Source organism: Eschrichtius robustus, chromosome 12 (genome assembly GCF_028021215.1).
Source record: "Eschrichtius robustus isolate mEscRob2 chromosome 12, mEscRob2.pri, whole genome shotgun sequence".
NCBI classification, from domain to species: domain Eukaryota; kingdom Metazoa; phylum Chordata; class Mammalia; order Artiodactyla; family Eschrichtiidae; genus Eschrichtius; species Eschrichtius robustus.
The window spans coordinates 1,424,765-1,445,089 of NC_090835.1; the positions used below are offsets into that span (position 1 = coordinate 1,424,765).

The 20,325-nt window shown below is 48.8% G+C and overlaps 1 protein-coding gene and 1 long non-coding RNA gene across 2 annotated transcripts in view; one reads left to right on the top strand and one right to left on the bottom strand.

The window, feature by feature from the left end:
- Positions 1-14,355, bottom strand: part of RUVBL1 (RuvB like AAA ATPase 1) — a 36,161-nt gene extending 21,806 nt beyond the window's left edge. Inside the window, exons 1-3 of the mRNA XM_068558282.1 lie at positions 14,137-14,355; positions 10,505-10,591; positions 3,985-4,117 (exon numbers count right to left, since the gene is read on the bottom strand). Coding sequence (XP_068414383.1) covers positions 3,985-4,117; positions 10,505-10,591; positions 14,137-14,277 — 361 coding nt within the window. The 5' untranslated portion in view covers positions 14,278-14,355. The remainder of the gene's footprint in view (positions 1-3,984; positions 4,118-10,504; positions 10,592-14,136) is intronic.
- A 157-nt stretch (positions 14,356-14,512) lies between these two features.
- LOC137773654 (uncharacterized) lies at positions 14,513-19,264 on the top strand. Its single transcript, XR_011075711.1, has 3 exons — positions 14,513-15,343; positions 15,876-16,069; positions 19,081-19,264. It is a non-coding gene; the product is annotated as an uncharacterized lncRNA (long non-coding RNA).
- Positions 19,265-20,325: the final 1,061 nt, after the last annotated feature.

The following is a 20,325-nucleotide window of genomic DNA, read 5'->3' on the forward strand; positions in this document are numbered from 1 at the left end:
GGCGCTATCTCCGGCAATGACATCGTGAACGACACAGGTTTCATCTGCTGGCTCAGGTTTCTAAATCCCTGACAGGGACCTTCATCACGTCAAGGAAACAGCACAGACTCCTTGCTTTTTATTTCTGGTCAGCTCACCACTTCCTCCCCACCCCCTCTGCCACTTCACAGGAATTCAAAGGCAGAGGAAGATGGGCAAGGTTCCTTTTTGAAGACAGTCAATGGCCTGTCTTTTTATTCTGTGTCAGGATCAAGAAATTTCTCTTCACCTTGCTGCCATCAAAAGAACTGCATTGTCTCGTCCCCTCAAAAATGGCAAATCACAAAACAGAATCCCAGGAAATTTATCTCTATTTTTTCAAGTTTTAAAGCATTTAAGTTAACTTTAAGCAACCCAAACATATGCATTCATGTAAAGGTGAGTTTTGTCATCTTTTATCAATGTCAGAAAAAAAAATACATATACATATATATTTATATATTTATATATTTATATATATGTGTGTGTTTTTTGAAATTTTTGGCTGCGTTGGGTCTTCGCTGCTGCGTGCAGGCTTTCTCTAGTTGCGGTGAGCGGGGGCCACCCTTCGTTGCGGTGCGTGGGCCTCCCACTGCAGTGGCCTCTCTTGTTGAGGAGCATGGGCTCCAGGCACGCGGGCTTCAGTAGTTGTGGCACATAGGCTCAGTAGTTGTGGTTCGCAGGCTCCAGAGCACAGGCTCAGTAGCTGTGGCGCACGGGCTTAGTTGCTCCACGGCATGTGGGATCTTCCCGGACCAGGGCTTGAACCCGTGTCCCCTGCACTGGCAGGCGGATTCTTAACCACTGCGCCACGAGGGAAGTCCAGAAAAATATTTTTTTTAATAAATAAAAATACATTTAAAAAGTACTCAGATATTTGAACTAATTGTAACATCTTACTTTTTATCTCATTACTTAATGAGTGAAATAAAATCTATCACATGTTCATTAAGTTTTCGAGAAGTACTCAGAAAGATTTTAAACTAGGAAGGGGGTCCTGTGAGCCATTTCCACTGTTATTCCAGATACAACACAACGAGCTGAACCTCACAAAGATAAGGCTGGTAAAGAAGCAAGACACAGCACCTAAAGTAGGTTCCGTTCAGATAAAGTCTATAAAGGGGACAAAACTAAGCCACACTGCCTAGGACACACACACGGGTGTACAGGGTTATGACTGCCACAGAAGCCACTGCCACACCACTCTCGCGCTCTGTGGGGATGTGTAGGAGAGGAGAGGGGCTGTGACCTGGGAGGGCACGAGCCACGTCTGTGGTGCTGCCCATGCTCTGTTCCTTGAGCTGAATGGTGACTGCATGAGCATCTACTTCATTATTGTTAAACTACAGGTATTTTTACACTTTTCTGTGTGTATGTTATATGTCAGTTTAAAATAGGCACAAAAAAAAGAAATCCAGTGTTTCAAGGTAAAAAATATTTCCAGTAGGAAATACGTGGCAGTTTAAAAAAATCCAGAACTTAGCCTACGGACAGAGTGCACCGTCTCTGGTTTCTAAACCAACCTCTAACAAGAGTCCCAAACTCCAGCGCTCACAGGGCCCTGGCAGGGACTGTAGGGCAGCAGAGCGAGCCCCACGAGGAGACCGGGGTGAGCTGGTGCAGGCCGCTCTGCTAGGGAGGGCGCCTGCTTCGCCTGGACCACCGCGGCTACCAGGGGACGAAAGCTTCTTTCATTGTATGGGACATCTCCCAATTTCCAAATACTGGCAACTCACTCAAAAGCTATTAAAGACCACTGTGTAAACCAAACAACATCTGTCTATCGACCAGACACAGAATGAGGGCTAGAGGCCTCTGTTTTCTTCTACCTGCTTCAAAGTGCACCCCTTCTCTCATTCAGAAAAACGTCACGGAGCACCCCCCGTGGGCCAGGAACTGGGGCTACACTGATGAACGCGGCCCACTACACCCACAGTGACATTTAACAGACGCCCAGTCTGCTCCTCCCCATACTTCCCACCTCCAAACCCGGCAACGCCTGGCACTCATCCTCACCTCCTCTCTCTTCTCTCTCTTCCAGCCCCACATCTAATCTCTCAGGAAATCCCATCAGCTCCACCATCCCACCAGACCCAGAATCCAACTGCTTCTCCCACCCCCAGCTCTACCGCGCCGGCTGACGCACCGCCACCTCTTGCTCAGACTCCTCATGGGCTCCCTGCTTCTGCCCTCACGCGCCACACCCAGCCAGAGGGATTCCACTCTCCCACTGCTTCTCCCTTCATTTCGCACCGCGTAGCATGCAAAGCCCTACCATGTTCTAAGGCCCTACGTGACCATACCCTTCAATTAGACTCTACCATTCTTTTTTTTTTTTTTTAAGCATTTTAATTTTTTTTTTTTTTTAATTTATTTTTGGCCGTGTTGGGTCTTTGTTTCTGTGCGAGGACTTTCTCTAGTTGCGGCAAGCGGGGGCCACTCTTCATCGCGGTGCGCAGGCCTCTCACTATCGTGGCCTCTCTTGTTGCGGAGCACAGGCTCCAGACGCGCAGGCTCAGTAGTTGTGGCTCACGGGCCTAGTTGCTCCGCGGCATGTGGGATCTTCCCAGACCAGGGCTCGAACCCGTGTCCCCTGCATTAGCAGGCAGATTCTCAACCACTGCGCCACCAGGGAAGCCCCTAGACTCTACCATTCTTGAGGAAAGAATTCTGGGCTTACACAAATCTACTCTTTCTTAAACTTTCATAATTTCCTTGAAGTTTTCTAGTAAGTTTCCTTCTTGAGAATACTTACCTTGTTTTTTGTTTGTTTGTTTTTTAATAAACTTATTTATTTTATTTATTTTTGGCTGTGTTGGGTCTTCGTTGCTGTGTGCGGGCTTTCTCTAGTTGTGGCGAGCGGGGGCTACTCTTCATTGCGGTGCGTGGGCTTCTCATTGTGGTGGCTTCTCTTGTTGCGGAGCACGGGCTCTAGGTGTGCAGGCTTCAGTAGTTGTGGCTCACGGGCTTAGCTGCTCCGCGGCATGTGGGATCTTCCCGGACCAGGGCTCAAACCCGTGTCCCCTGCATTGGCAGGCGGATTCTCAACCACTGCGTCACCAGGGAAGCCCCTTACCTTGTTTTGATAACAACTCAGCAAGTATATCCTAGATATAGACACTCATGTGTGCATTAAATATTTTTTCATAGCTTAACAGGAATAAGCTATGTCTACAAGTAGGTCTGAGGGAAACTAAGATTTCCCCAGAACTAGACCAGCAGGAATGGGGCCAGGAGAATGTCCCAGAAGTCCCGGCTGGCAAGAGGTACAAATCCAGGAGAGCAGCCATTTTCTGCTCGCAGCACATGGTCAGAGCACGGGCTCCAGAGGCAGACAGGTGTAGGGTCAGACTGCAGGGCCGCTGCTACTTACTAGCTGGGTCACAGTAGGCAAGTTATTTAACTTTATGAGACTCTGTTTCATCAGATGCAAAATGCAGACTGAGAATTTCCTCTTGGGGAGTGAAAGGCCACAGTCAGTGGCGGGCCTGGCACGTCACAGGCAGTCAGTACAGCAGCTCCAGGCCCTGCACGGTTGGCACCACAGCCTTGAAGCTCCACCGTCCCACATGGTTTCCTCGCTCGCTGACCGGCTCAGCATGCAGGCCGGGCGTTCTGACAGCACGACACACAGTGCTGTTGGCTTACGTCCAGAACTTTTTCAGTGGACTGTCATCTCTAAAAGCACAGTAGGGCTGCCAGGAAAATCTACTTTGTCAGATGAAGAACCCCAGCCCCACAGCTGGGCCCACATTTGCTGGTTGCTAAAGCACTTCCATTGGAAAAGCTGGGTTTTTGTTTTGTTTGCAAAGATAACACTAATGGCACCAAAAGAAAAACAGCAGTGTCATGAATACAAGTCCTAGAGGCATTTTCACAAGGAAGAGGCAGGTGAGGACAAGCCTCGGACAGGCATGGACAGGGTATTAGGCACAGATGGGTACCGGGCGCAGGCAGGGTACTCACCAATGGCCCTGCGGAAGTTCTCCATCAGCACTTCTGTCTTCTTGATCTCCGTGGAGTAAACTTCACTCCCCACCATCGGGCAGAAAGGGACCTTACTACCCAGTTCCTGAGCAATAGCCAGAGCTAGAGCTGTCTACAGAAGAAAACAAAGGAAATGCACTTGTTTCACATTCTTGAAATATACTTCAGGAACATATGCTATAAAAAAATTATTAACTAGGAACTGAAACTCTAGCCCTTTAGTTTTAATACAGTTTGCATGTTTCACAATAAACGTTTAATGACTTTTGTGGACAGTTGATTTCTAGCATAATGGTCCCTGTCATCACAACAGTTGTCACGACTGAGACTTGGCCAGTCCAGTTCGCGATGTTCCACATGCCCCTCCCACTCACCCTACGAAGTGGACACCACTACTCTCCCCATTTCACAAATGAGGAAGCTGAGACACAGATTAAATAACACGTCCTCGGTACCATAATCTAGAAAATGGCACAGTGGAACCTTAAAGTCTGACAGCAGGGTTCCAGAGATCAGATTCCCATCAGAATAGTCAGTATAGTCTTCCAAAACTGTTCCCTCAGTGTCAAAACAGGGTTCTGACCTCGTCGCAGTAGAACAGCACCACTGGGTCTTTGAGATACTGCTTTCTGTCTTTACAGACACAGGAAGGCACCAACTTACAACCCATCAGAAATCAATAATCAAGGAACAACTGACAGGATATTCACTTTATGCTGAGTGGCCCCGCAAACCATGAAGAATGACACACAAGCTAGGATTCTGAAGCTATGAGCTGGTGAAGTTACACGTGAACATGCCCTAATAAACTACAAACGGACCTTTGCTAAGATAAGTACCGTTGGCAGATGCTGAAGAGACGAAGACTAACCGATGTATGGTCAAAGAGCAAGTATGAAAAGCCAGTGCCTTAAAGCTGGTGCAGGACGGGGAAACACCACGGCCTTTTAATACCGTTTTCACCTTTCCTCAGCTTTGACACGAGAGCCCAGGTAAGGTCCCCAAGGTGTACAGGCTAAGGAAGAGAACAAGGTTGCTACTGAAGGATGACATGGATCTCCGAGACAGTTTTAAAACTGGCTCAGTAAAGGTTCCTCTTCTGTTCACTGCGCTTTTGGTGATAGTTTAATCTTCAGCGTGACCCTGGGTACACGGCAAATCTCTGGTGCCTGACTTCCTCATCTGTCAAATCAAACTCCTGGGTTACATCACCGGTAGCAAACTGGTTGCCCACAGACTGCTCCTGTTTTGGCCTGCAGAGCCTCATGTGTGTTTTCTTTCTTTTTTGGCTGTGTTGGGTCTTCGTTGCTGTGAGCGGGCTTTCTCTAGTTGCGGCGAGCGGGGGCTACTTTTCATTGTGGTGCGCGGGCTTCTCACTGCGGTGGCTTCTCTTGCTGCAGAGCATGGGCTGTAGAGCACAGGCTCAGTAGTCATGGCGCACAGGCTTAGTTGCTCTGTGGCATGTGGGATCTTCCCAGACCAGGGACTGAACCCATGTCCCCGGCATTGGCAGGAGGATTCTTAACCACTGCACCACCAGGGAAGTCCTCATGTGTGTTTTTAAACTCAGTTGTTGCCCATTTTCTAACGCTGGGAAATTTCACATAAAAATACAATTATTTAGCTTCTTCTGAGAAGCAAGAAGGTCTGGCCACAGGGGGCCCCGTGACCACGTGGCAGCACTGGGAGTGGGCACGCGGGCAGCTGCCTCCCCAGCAAGGGCGCGTGCGGGCTCCCAGGCGCTGCACTCAGCCCCACTGCCCGTCTGAGTCGGCATCTGAGTTTGTGCCCTCAGGGCTGATACCTCTAAAGCTGCATCCTCTTGTATCCTAAGAGCGAAGGGAAAATCTCTGGAGCGTAACGGGGCAGGTAGCAGCATGCTGACACCAGGGCTCCCAGCAGGAGCCTCGGGCCGGCCACGCTCACCTTCTATCCCAACCCCGCCACCTCTCCAGTCACTCCTCCTCCTCTTCCCCTGTCGCTACAGGCCCCAACCCCCCTCCCGCAGCTGTGAACTCCAGAGACAGTGCTGCATCTGATTCAATGCAGGCCCCCACCACTACCAAATACAGAAGAGATGATCGACATATCCCACTAAAATATGATAAATGCTTGGTTAAGAAATGCTTCAGGTGTGTCTAGTTTCCTCCACTTAAAGCTCCCAGAAGGCTGGCATACGATGTGGCTACTATGCAGACTGTACCTACACCTACTATATAGGGCCGGGTGACGTGCACGAGGGATCCCACTGAGCCCTCCCAAGCAGCCTATGAACTTGATACTCTAGTTCACACTTTGTGAATCTAGAAACTGAAACTCAGAAACTTCCAGCTCCCGCAAAGTCAAACAGTTAGCAAGCAGAAGGGTCAGGATGAAAACCCCAATCTCCAAGACCTATTTCTGTGCCCACCCCCCACGCAAGTGGCACAAAAAAGAGGCTGTTGCCAAAAGATTAAAAAACCTGCTTTGTTTTCAACTTCATCCGAACACCTTTTTCTAAAACCCAAACCCAAAGCCCCATTATTAAGAGTGTGCAGGCCTCAGGAGGGGAATGGCCATACCCTGAACGAGCACCACACTCCTGCCGGCCACTCAGTTAAGTTGTCTGAACCTTGAGGTCCATGGGTACAATGTTACAAAAGCACCAGAGACCCACACTTCCAGCAAAGCGGCCACTAGAGCCATGGCCACTCCCTCCTGTTACAAAACATCTAGAATAAGTAAGTAGTCATGATAGACCCAGACTAGTAAACTATCATTGCAAGGTAGTTTACTACTCTGAAAAGCTGGGCAGGTGTTTGACAGATGCCAGAAACCCCTGGATAAAAAGGAGCCTGGAAGGGCACACGTCAGTAGACAAGGTGGCCACAGAGAAAATCTCCAAGGGACAAAGACAAGCTTGTCCGTCTCACCGCAGCTCTGGCTGAGGAAGTCTCACGAGCAGGCTCTCAGACAGATGAAGGATTGGTCTCTACACTGCGTGATGGCCAGACAACCCAAGCCACAACATTTCCTTCATGTGCCCTGTGCTGGCAGCACAGCAGGGGCCCTCCCAAGTCCTCTCAGGAAGCACTCGGCCCTAATCAAGAGATCAGGGAAGCCTCAGATTTGATCAAACAGGAGTCCACAAGCAGATACAGGATACAAAATAAATAAGAAAGTATTTCACGGGGCTTCTCTGGTGGCCCAGTGGTTAAGAATCCGCCTGCCAATGCAGGGGACACGGGTTTGAGCCCTGGTCCAGGAAGATCCCACATGCCGCAGAGCAACTAAGCCCGTGCGCCACAACTACTGAGCCTGTGCTCTAGAGGCTGTGAGCCACAACTACTGAGCCCGCAAGCCACAACTACTGAAGCCCGCACGCCTGGAGCCTCTGCTCCGCAACAAGAGAAGCCACCACAATGAGAAGCGCACGCACCGCAACGAAGTGTAGCCCCTGCTTGCCGCAACCAGAGAAAGCCCACATGCAGCAACAAAGACCCAACACAGCCAAAAATAAATAAATAAAATGAAAATAAATTTTAAAAAATTAAAAAAAAAAAAAGAAAGTATTTCACGAACAAGGAACAAGAGGCTATCAAAAACAGCCAGATTTTGGGACTTCCCTGGCGGCCCAGTGGTTAGGACTCCACGCTTCCATTGCAGGGGGCATGGGTTTGATCCCTGGTCGGGGAACTAAGATCCTGCAAGCTGCATGGCGCGGCCAAAACAAACAAACAAATAAATAAGCAAAAAACAGATTTTGAAGAAATGAAGAAATTAAAAATAATGAGTGGGGGAGGGAGGGGCTTCTTCATTACAAAAAAAAAAAAAGCAAGCTAATATATGTAGAGGATACGACAGATTTAGAAAATCACCATTTTGCAACCACCAAGGTGATAACTGATAAGGCAATGACCATCAGTGAATGCTACAGCCATAGGGTAAAAGGGTATTCAGGACATCTCAAAGTGTCACTTCCCAGATGATTATAAATTTCAGAGGGAACCAGTCCCCTCACAGTGGAACGTGGCGTCAGCCTCCTGTCGTGATGCAGGTTCCAGACACATCACCTGCATCGCGTTCTGCCAAAGGGCTGAATGTTTCAGACACAATCAGACAACCACTGGAGGACAGCTGTAGGGTACTCTACAGAACAACTGTCTTGGGCTCTTCAAAAATGTCAGTGTCATAAAAGAAAACAAACCAAAAATGCAGGGGACAGGAACTGTTCTCGATAAAGAGACTAAAGAGACAATAATGAATGCAATGTGTGATATGTGATTATAATTCAATTTAAAAATATAAAAAAATGAAAGAGCCACAAACTGAAATGACTTGGAGATATTTTAATATAAACTAGATATTAGCTAATTTTATTAGCAACATTACATTTCTTGGGTGGATGACAGTATCATGGGAATGACAGAGAAGGTCCCTTGCACTTACTTTCAAATGGTTCAGAAGTAACATAGAGAAAACACAAATCTCACAAAATATTTACACTTAGTTACCTATGAGTAGGGTACAGAGGGATTCATCAAACTGTTCTTTCCACTCTTTTGTAGGTTTCAAATTTTTCAAAATGGAAAATATTCAATGGACTGGATTAAAGAGTAGCTTCCTCACAGCTTACAAGACAGACTGGAAGAGAGGTCTAATGAAGCTACCCAGAACGCAGAAGAGTCAAAACAACAGAAAACATAACAGAGGTTCAAAGACTAAGAAGACAAAATGAGAAGCTCCAGCCCAGGATTTCCCAGTCTTGGCACCGTGGGCATTTTGGGCTGGAGAACTCCTCTTGCAGGGGCTGCTCTGTGCTCTGCAGGGTGCCCTGCAAACCCCACGGCCTCCACCCACAAGATGCCAGCAGCACTCCCGGCCCAACCAAGTGTGACAACCAAAAACGTCTCAGGACAGTGCCAAATGTTCCCCGGGGGGCAAACTCGGCCCAGGCGGAGGACCTCTGCAGTGCAACCTCACCTAGCTGGAGTTCCAGAAGAGAAGAGAGAGAACAGGGAAAGGCAGCATCTGAAGAGACAAAGGCTGACCAGTTCCCAGAACTTATTAGACACAATATGTACTCAGATCCACATCAAGCAGGATAAATGAAAATAAATCCACCCTTTGACATATCACAGTGAAACACCAAAACCAAAATATCCCAAAAACATCGAGAGAAAAGACAAAATCCTCAAAACCAGTCTTCTCAAAAGCAACACTAGAAGCCAAAAGGTAGCAAATATCACTGAGAGAAACAGTATTGAGAGGACACATCTGTCAACTGAATTATTATCCAGCATAACTATCTTTCAAAACAAAGGCAACACAATAAATACAAACCTGACTTTGCCACCAACAAACTTCTAGAAGGAACTTCTTAATGATGTACTTTAGGAAGGAAACGGAGGGAGAGCAAAGGTCTAAGATATGAGAAGGAATAGTAAGCAAATAAATGGTAAATACAGTGACAAGCAGAAAGGGAATTAAAGCTCACGTTTATACTTGTTCACAAATATAGCACTTCCTCCTCTACTGTTAGACACCAGTAAAAGACATACTATCAATTCAATCATATGACTTCAAAATGATAATTAGAGTCATCATCTTACAACTGCCACTTTCATAACTCCCTCAAACAGGCAGGGCTGTGCTACTGCTTCAGAAAGGCTAAGGGACCTGCCTGGGGTCTCAGCACCAGAGCTGGAACCCCTTTCTTTACACAGTGACTCCCCCAGGCTCCTCCTCTCCTGCACCATGCAGCCCTCCTGAAGAACAAGCAGGGCCCAGACTGGGGGCTCTAGTGCGTTTCAAGCACCCAGCCAAGCCCCTCACAGATCCCACAAGTTGTCCTGCACCCTCGGCCTGGCAGGCCCTTTTCTTCCCTGCAAAGTCAAATGTCAAGCTTCAACCCCTCCAGCCACACCAGCCCCAGTGTCACCTCCTGCTGCGATTCCAGCTGCATTTAAGATCAGGCGATGCCTCGCAGCTTAGTGCTCAGCTGGAGTTTTCCGTGCTGCCATGGTATCCTCTCTGCCCTGGAGAGACTGTAAGGCCCTTGGAGATAAAGATCACGTCTCTAATTCTTTTTTCCTTTTTCTTTCCATCTCTCACACAGCCAGAATAGTGCTGGGTCAAGTTAGCATTTGGAAAATTGCTTGCTGACTGGTTTTCTTTCCCCCTCAAGTAAGATGTCACTCCCAAGATTTTATGAAGCCCTAGGCCAACAGAAATGTATTTCCAGAGCAAAGGAGACTTGAAGGAGATAAAAGACAAATTACAGAGACAATGAGACACTTCTGAGGACTTCACTCTCTTTTCTCTGGAGCTCAGCCAGGGTAATTTGAATTTTAGAAGCATGGATTTTAGATACTCAACTGTATTATTGCACGTCGGTTTTAAAAACATACGTATAACCAATTTAGCTAAACAAAGACCAGTTAAGACACAAATTGAATTTGGCTTAGATGTTAAGATCATCCTCTTGGGTAGATTTTAAAAAATGAGAGAAAATGAGTACCTTGCCAGTTCCAGGAGGCCCTGCCAACAAGACAGCTCTTCCAGCCATTTTCTTGCTTTTGATTAATTCCACTATCACACCACATGCCTAGACACCACAATAAAAAGAAATAATAAATCAATATTAAAATGTTTCACAGGAGGAAAAAGTCCAGTGTCTGGTCCACACAACTCAGACTCATTGAGTGCCAGGACACCATAGGCGCTGTTCTAGGTGCCAGAGGCAGTAGAGGGCCATGGAGTTCATGTCCTAGTGGAGGAGACATACAAACACAGAATCTCTACTATGAAGAAAAAAGGGCAACAAACGAGCAAGTGGCTGGGGGCAGAGGTTACTCTATAATAAAGAGTGATCTGGGAAGGCTTCTTTGACATTATATTTGATATACAAAGCTGCAGGCAGGGAAGGAGTCAGTGTTCCAGGCAAAGGAAACAATAAAGTCAAAATACAGTCCTGAGCTTGGCATGTCCAAGGGACAGAAAAGCTGTGCTGACCAGAGTTCAGAAAACAAGCAGACCGGGAAGATGGGATTGTAGAGGCAGGAGGGGCAGCACCCAGAACAGAATTTCCAGTCCATAGTAAAGTTTGGATTTTATTCTACGTGTAATGGGAAGCCAGTGAAAAAGCCTTAGGCCACATGTCATGTTCTGAAAATTTGTTTTTAAAGGATCTTGATGGCTGCTATGTGGAGAACGGACAGGAGAGGTACAAATGGGAGCAGTGGCATATACTCCAGGGGCCCACACACCTCAAAATTGGAAACAAGACTGTGTGTATATGTTCAAATGTGCATTTTTCCAGGGAAGGGTCACAGCTTTCATCAGATTCCCAAATTAACCCACTAACGGCTAAGAATCAATGACATATTCTACTAGTTGGCCATCAGTTAGCCATCCCAGAATGCTGTAAGCAAATGCTGCACGTGAGGTTTAACCTACGGCATCCTAAAATCCAAGGAATGCCCTTCAAATCCTCAAGATTAAATTACTTGTTTGTTTGTATATTTTAAATATTCAGAGTACTAAGCCATTTACAGCATATATATTATATATAGACAGGTACGTACATTATATACATACAGCATGTATTTTGCATACACATACACGTATATACAGTTGACCCATGAACCCTTGAAGTTAGGGGCGCCCAACCTCCAAGCAGGCGAAAATTAGCGCATAACTATACAGTCAGCCCTCCATATCTGTGGTTCAGCAGCCCTGGATTCAACCAACTGGGGGTCATGTAGCACCCTAATACGTATTTATTGAAAGAAATCTGCGAATAAGTGGACCTGTGCAGTTCAAACCCATGTTGTTCAAGAGTTGACTGCATACTGATACGTGTGTGTATATATGTTTAGAAATTCCATAAATGGGTTCCTGGTTTTATGTATTTTAGAATATTTAACTCTAAAGGAGTAAGGCTGAGAAAGTCACACTCCTTAAACACCTAATCTCAAGGTTTCTCACACTGATCTAAAAACCTAAAGCACAGCTGTCTCCAAGGTGCACCGTCCCTGCCTCAGGGCAGACCCACAGCTCCCCTCCCTGGGTGGTACCTTGTGGACAGGGTCTTGTGAGCACATCTTATCTCCTCTCCCACTTTCCCCATGGACTGTGGAGACGTACCTTGGTCTCACACTTAGCCCCTCAAAAACATGGGTTCAAGGAATGCATGTGGATGTGCCCTATTCCATTTCTGGCTCAGCTGGAATAGCACAGTACACTTAACAGAGCCTAGAAGATATTCTTCAGATGCTGCATTTCTAAAAAGACAGAAGAGCCATTATGGTCTTTCCACAGTAACCTCTGATATCATAATCCTCAGCACTGGAACTCTCTGGGCAACTCAAAAGAGGTAGAAGAGCCTTTGCCAACCTTGGCTACGTACTCTTAATCACACACTTCCCCTTCCATTTAATCTTCTTCCATTTAGGCTCCTTCTCTCCAGTGAGACATGTCCAGTGAATTCCAAAATATAAAAAGTATGAACTGGAAGGGCCTTTAAAAGATGACCTAGTCTAACTCTCATTTTTCAGATGAGGACATTAAACATCAAGGAGGCTGCTAAAGCGACCAGACTCAGACAAGGACCTGGTAGCAGAGGTGGGATGCCCAATAATTCAGTACGTAAATTCTGAGTCCCTATAATGAGTCAAGTTCTGGGTATATACTACTACCCGGTCTCTGTCCTTGGGAAGCTCATATTCGTATGGAGGTACACAGCGTCAGAGTTAAGAGTATGGATTCTGGAGTCAGATAGACTTGGGTTTAAATCCTGGCTCTACCAATTACCAGCCGAGTACCCTTAGATCCATAACCTAACCTCTAGGAACCACAGTTTCCTCATCTGAAAACAGAGTTCATAGCATAGTGGCACAAAGGCTAAAGGGTTTATGGTAAAGTATACTAATGTCTACAACTTACTTTGAAATGCAAAAGCAGATTGCTAGATGGATAAATGAGCAGATAGAAGACAAAGCAACAGAGTAAAATGTTACTTGTAGAATTCAGGCACACAGGTACACCCTACACAAGTCTTTCAACTTTTTGGTATGTCTGAAAAGTGTCATAACAAAGTGGAGGTGAACAAAAAGACAATGGAAACGGAGCTGCTTAGCACAGCGCTCGGCACATGAAAAGCGCTCAACAATGTCAGCTACTTGCAGAGACAGGCCCTCCGAGAGCAGAAGCTGGAAAAAGAGAAATTTCAAAGTCACCTTGGCCCTGTCACTATTTCCTCTCTGGAAACCTGATGTTCCAAATGGAAACCAGAGGCTTCTCTTTGGCCCTTTCTATTAGCACAGTCAGGCTAGGAGGCAAGAGGCTTACCCAGGAGTTCTGTAGCTGCCGAGCCACCGCAGGGGCGGAGGGGCAAAATGGGCTGACGTTAGGGCTGAAGGGGGCCCGAGGGGGGCGGTCCTACCACAGAGCGCGCTGCTTCGGGAGTCAGGGGCACACAGGCACAAACTCCAGCATTACTATTACTAAACTGGGTGGCAAGCGGATGGGTGAAGTGACCTCTCACACCCTCAATGTTTTCATCAAAAACACACACACACACACACACACACACACACACAAAGAGCCTTAACAGTTTTATGATGATAATGCGGGCGAAGGCACTTGGCACCAGCATCACTTAGTAGAAGTGGGCTTAACTGGAATGTTCAGAAAGGCCTCTGTACCTGCCACTTGCTCAGGCGGATCACCTCCCGACTTTAAAAGCCCCAGAGCCTCCCACTGCGCTCACAGCAACTCAAACGCCGTGCCCGGGCCCGCAGAGCCCCGCAGAGCCCCGCAGGAACTGATCCCCGAAGTCTAATAACGGCCCTTCTGTTCAGCGGTTTAAACGCTTGTGTCTGAAACGCGAGCTCCCGGAGAGCAGGGATCTGGCCCATCTTCTCCCCGCCGACCCCCGTGCCGCGCGGACGGCCTGGCCCAGAGCGGCGGTCAGTCAGGACTCGCGGCCAGGGACGAGGCCGCGGGGTCGTCGCCGCGCCCCGGGACGTCCTCCCCACGCCCCACCCCCAGGCCAGGTCCGCGCCGCCCGGGCCCACCTCAGCCCCGTCCCCGCCTCGGTCTCCCCCTCAGTTCAGTCCCCCCGCCTCAGCCCCCGCGCCGCCGCCACACCTCGCGCGCATTCTCCTGGCCCACGAGCCCCGAGGCCGCCTGCTTGGCCAGGCCGCTCTCGTCCAGCCCCAGCCCCTTCACGTGGCTGTGGGAGGCGATGCGCTGCGTCTTGGTGGTGCTCTTCACCTCCTCGATCTTCATCCTGCGCACCTGGAGCCCAAGCGCCCGCTCAGCCCTAGCAGCGCGCAGCCGGTTACCACGCGGCCGTTACCAGGCGGCTGGTCCGGGCCCGCCTCGGTCAGCTCCCCATTGGCCGCGGCGGGAACGCCTCAGCGCCCCATTGGCTCCTGGCTGTGCCCGTCGCGGCTGCCGGGGAGGCTCCGCCCACCCGCTTCCGGCTGTGTCCCGAGGTTGGCTTCCCCCGCGGCCGGCGCTTCCTGCCCGGGTGGGCCCGAAAGGGCCGCTGAGCCCCAGTGAGGGCCCGAGTCCCGCTCTTCACGGCGCCTTCGCGTCCTTGACCGCATTCGAATGGATACCCTTTTGCGGAGCTCAAGTTCGACCTCGGTGTTGGATATGAAGAGACAGGTTTAGAACTTAAGCTTCGACTTGCGCCCACTAAGCAGTTTTCTGACTCCCACACTTTTCATCTCCCTGGGGATGCCGTGCTCAGCATCCTCCTTGGGCTTGTCCTCCTCTGCTTCTCCTCGCCTCCACCTCTCCCTTTACTTAGATTAAGATGGCTGTGGATGACGTTTAGTGTAATTCCTAATGCAGATAAAGATGCGGGCTAAAAGAGGCCCACTAACTTACGAAGAACGCACAGCAAGTAATCAGAAGAGTTGGAACTCCACCTGAGGACTTCAGGCTTTGCAGCCGGTGTAAACCTCATCCCATCCCACGACCTCAGATGAGACAATTAGCCAGCGGCTGTGTCCTGTCCGGTTCCATGATGATATTAACACACCCCTGAAAAGTGTACTCTTTCCATCCACCCAGTCATTCCACAAACGTTTGTTAGCACCTGCTGTGAGCCAGACACTACAATGCACTAGGATGCAGACACAAAATACAAAATCTCCAGCCTTGACAAGCTCAGTCCTTAGTTGGGAAATTTGCAACATGAGGTGTGCCAAAGCAGGTACACCCACGTGGTGTGCAAGCCCAGAGCAGGGCCATCTGGAACAGCTGGAGAGCCAAGGAAGGCACCATGAGGTGGTAACGCCTGGACCGATCCCTGACAGAAGGACAACATCCTCGGAAGCAGACGGTATGTCACCATTTCACAGATGAGTGGACTCAGGTCCAGAGAAAGGGAGGGACTGGCCCAGAACTCAGGGGAGCTTGCATTAGGGTTGAGACAGACCTGAAGTCAAATCCAGTTGCAGGAGTTCCTGACTGTCACATCTCCTTGTACTTCTCCATCATAACTTTTGAGTCTAGGTTTCCGATTACTTTCAAGACTATCAGGTCAATGTTAGTCTCTCCCACTAAATGGCAGGCATTAAGAAAGTGTAGACCACATCTGTGTTCATCATTTTAACCCCAGTGTCTCCATACAGCCTGGCTCACAGTTAAGGCTTCTTATAAATTCAGTAGGGTTCTGGACCCTCACATACACACAGAATCATGCAGTTTTGCTGCACGTATTTTACACAGTGGATCTTATGGGACTTGATAATGGTTTCTGTCAGTGAATGGAACCTTTTGCCCCCCCCCCCCCTCCACCAGAGCTGCTACATTTTTTTCCTGCTAAAGAACAGTTCAAACATCTGATCCAGCCTAGCATTCTCTTTTTACAGGTGAGGAAACTGAGGCCCTAAAAGCGGATGGAGTTTGTCCAAGATCACAAATTGAGCAAATGCCTTTCCCAGGCCTAGACCCCAGGTCCAGTGTGCAAAGAAGCTGGGCCTGGCTGCAGAGCCAGGCAGATCCTTTCATTTCAACAGAAGATGACGCGGCAGGCCAGTGTCCAAAGTGTGCCAGGTGCATGAAGGTAGGTGAGGCCCATAGCAGTGGACAGGGGTTATTATGCCCGCCCAGCACCCTTCCTACCTCTTCTGGCCACCTTCACTCTAATCTTCTGTAGAGAACCACCCTTCCCCACCTTGGCATCTAGGCGGTTTAGATGGGTTGACCCTCCCCCCCGCCAGCTTTATTTCAGGAATGGACACGGGACCCTGGCCTGGCCTATCAAAGTATCCCCTCCTCCCCAGAATGGTGATTGGTTCAGAAATGTGAGCAGACAGTCCAATGACACTCAGACCTGCACTTTTACTGGAAATATCGGGAAAGAAAGAGACTTAGGTCCTAGGTTTCCAGGTCATCTTTGCCACTTCATGGGAAGACTCTGTCTGAGAATGAAGCCAGCACAAAGGAAAGGAAAGCTGGCAGATTCCTGATGAAATCCTTTACGTTCCCAGATCCAGCTTTGCCCTACTTGGCAGTGTAAATGGCACTGCCATTGGGGCTTAAAATAACTTGAGTTAGGGTTCCATCCATGGGTTTGTGCAGTGACACACATACAAGGAATGGAGTGGACAGCTGCATCCCAGCTTGTGCTGTGTGACAACCCCAGACCTGCCTGCTCTCTCACTCTCGCTCCCATGAGCCTTGCTCTTTCACCTCCAGGCCCTTGACCCCTCTTTTCTCCAGTCCAAGCTTGATTATCTCAGCCACTTGGTTCCCAGTGCTTCTTCTCCCTCCTTGCTTTGACTTCTTTCACACCTGACCTTTGAGCCCACAAGCCCAGGTCAAGCCTGCCTCTGCCTTCTCCAACATCTTGAGAAGGCTGCTGCATGTGGAGGGGGGGCAGTGACCCAGGGGCCCCGTGAAGCCACACATTGTCATGGTCTCCAGGCTCAGCTGAGTGCTGAGAGCGTATCCTAACTAATAGGACATTTAATAATGGTCTGCAGTAATCTAACAGCGTGGCACTGGCATAAGGATAGACATATAGACCAATGGAATAGAATAGAGAGCCCAGAAATGAACCCTCAGTATATCAGCAAGGGTGCCAAGACCATTCAAAGGGGAAAGAGCTGAAACTTAATTCTTTTTTTTTTTTTTTTTGGCCATGCCATGTGGCATGTGGGATCTTAGTTCCCCAACCAGGGATCGAACCTGCTCCCCCTGCAGTGGAAGCGCGGAGTCTTAACCACTGGACCGCCAGGGAAGTCCAGTAATTAAGTCTTGATTTGGTGGCTTGAGGCTTAGCATAAGCCACTGCATTTTGGGCCCACTGTCTTATTTTTAACAATTTCCTCCTTTTGACCAGTCTCTCAGCCTGAGAGATGCAATACAAATTTAAGGCATTAGCGCTATTCCCAGCTACCACTCTGGAGGCCCTGCAGCTTCTGCTGACCCTCTGTGTGGTGCTCACAGGTTATGACGTCGGGTTCACGTTCTTTGTCAGTCTTTCCTTCATTCTTTTTCTGATGTTTCAGTCGTAGGGAGATCATTTGCTTGGTGGTTAGTGGCTGCGAACATGCATTTAAAGCTTTTGAGAGAATACAACGCACTGCAAAGATTATTACGATGATTACAAGCAGGATAATTCCCATTGTCAGGGGTGCGCTTCAGAGCCATGGTCCCCAAGATCCAAACCAATCAGAATCAAAATCAAAGAAAGTCCCTGTTGAAGGGGTCCCCTTTTTAAGCTAATTGGCTTAGTCCCTGGTCTTATATTCCCACATTCTCACCCCCCTTTCTGAGTGTTGCCAACCTAATTGGCATGCTTGTTATTTCAGCCCCAGGCTGATTTCTGGGGACAGAAGGGACACCTTAGAGGTGGTACAAGACATAAAATTAAATAATGTTGCTGGCATCTTAGAGGTGGTACAAAGACATAAAATTAAATAAAGTTGATCCACATAGTGAGAACATTATTGCCTTTTTCATTCTAATTTAGTGAGTCTTAGGTGTTGGAGTGTGACTTTAACCCCTTTCTAACGCTTGCTAATCTCTCTTTTTATTAAAGATCCTGATTCTGAGGTTGTTGTGGTTCCCAGCTATTTATGGCAAGTGATAATGTTTTTCTGTGTAAGGGAAATACTTTTATTTAAGTCAAACTTAAAGAAAAATATGAAGTTGTAGGTGGTACCTGGATATTGCATAAATTAATGAAGATGGTTCACATCACTGAGGTTGAAAAAAACCTGACATAAAACAAGGATCAGCTGGCAGCGAACAGGGGGCCTGAGCAAGTCACCTCTCCTGGTCCTCCTCCCTATGCTGTAAAGTGGCAACAACAGCACCTCCTAGGATTATTGAAAGAATTCAGTGAGATCTTTTACAATGGGCTCAAGCACTGGGAGGGGCACAGAAAATGGCATCAGAGCTTTGGAACATAAAGACATGGGCTATTTCTGCCTTGGATATCTGCCTGCTGTGTGTGTGTCCTGCCCTTCGTGGTAATTTTGTCATGCTTTTCAAACGGAAACAGTACCCGAGGGCACTCACAGGAATTGCTTTGGCGCCCGAGGCAGGAAGTGGGGCTGGGGACAGGGTCAGGTTAGCCAGGGTGAGGCCTGTGCCTCCGATTGCAACCTTCTCTGCTGGGGAACAGTTTCCGTCCGTCTCAGCAGGCACCTCCCACTGCGGTGGGGAAACCCGGCAGCAGATGCCGAGAAAGCAGCTGGAGCCTGCAGGTCCCCAGGGCTCCGTCTGGACCATCGTCCCGCTGGCGTCCCACTGGCGTCACATGGCAATGGGGTCAGCGGTCAGGGCAGCCTGGGCGCAAGCAGCAGGTCTGACCAGAGGACAGGCCGTGAGGCTATTTCCAGTGTAGGTCTTAGCTGTCAGACTCTGATTCTCTGACCAGGTGGGAGGGAGTTAGGAGCCCTTCACTGATTTAATAAATGGGAAAAGAGACTCCACACTCCAAGTAAAGGTTTGTGTTAGTTTCCTATGGCTGCAGTAACAAATTGCTACAAACTTAATGGCATAAAACAACACACAGGGGCTTCCCTGGTGGCGCAGTGGTTGAGAATCTGCCTGCCGATGCAGGGGACACGGGTTCGAGCCCTGGTCTGGGAAGATCCCACATGCCGCGGAGCAACTAGGCCCGTGCGCCACAACTACTGAGCCTGCGTGTCTGGAGCCTGTGCTCCGCAACAAGAGAGGCCGCGATAGTGAGAGGCCCGCGCACCGCGATGAAGAGTGGCCCCCGCTTGCTGCAACTAGAGAAAGCCCTCGCACAGAAACGAAGACCCAACACAGCCATTAAATAAATAAATAAATAAATAAATAAATAAATAACAAAAAAAAACCACCACACAGGTATTCTCTTACAGTTCTGCAGGTCAGTGTCCAAAATGGGCCTCACTGGGCTAAAAGCAAGGTGTGGGCAGGGCTGCGTTCCTTTCTGGAGGCCCTGGGGGAGCACCCACAGTCTGGGTTTTTCCAGCTTCTACAGGCTGCCCACCTTCCTGGACTTATGTTCTGCTTCCACCTTTAAAAACAGTAACGGCCAGCGGTGTCTTCTCATGACGCCATCTCTGATTCTGATCCTCCCGCCTCCCTCCTATAACGACCCTGCTGACTACATCAGGCCCACAGGATAATCCAGGGTGAGCTCCCCACCTCCCCCATCCCCGCCATCGCAAGATCCTTAACTGAATCACACCTGTCGAGTCTCGTTACCATGTAGGGCAACACCATCACAGGTTCCAGAACACGGACATCTTTGGAGGCCACTGTTCTGCTGTGGCCAGGCTTCCCTCCAGGGGTCCCATTAGGGCCCTGACTGATTTCCCCAGGCTTTAGTCCAGTATCAGAGAGCACACTTTTCTACTGCCTGTCCTGGAAAAAATTCCAGGGTTTTCTCCGATTGTGCTAACTTGGGTCACACGCTCACTGCCAAACCAATGGTCATGGCTACTGGAATGGACCTGAGTCTCAGGCCCACCCCTAGAGCTAGCGTTCAGTCAGCCCCCATCGTGACCTGGAGGAGAGGAGTGTGATACCTCCAAGGAGAGTTGAGGAGTCTTACAGAAGAAGAGGGAGGGGATGCCGACCACTGTAGACCTTAAAGAGTTTGTATCCATACCCAGGTGGAAGGTGTGCTCCCAGGCACACAGCCAGCACGAGGTAGGGCTGTGATTTGAACCTGTGTGGGACCAGCTCTTGCCAGGACATCAGCTCCCACCCTGCAGCTAACGGGGCATTAGCAGATCTGTTCAGTACTGGGAGTGCCATGGAGCACAGTGGTGGCCTGGGTGACAACCTCATCTGAGGTTACTATGGGACATG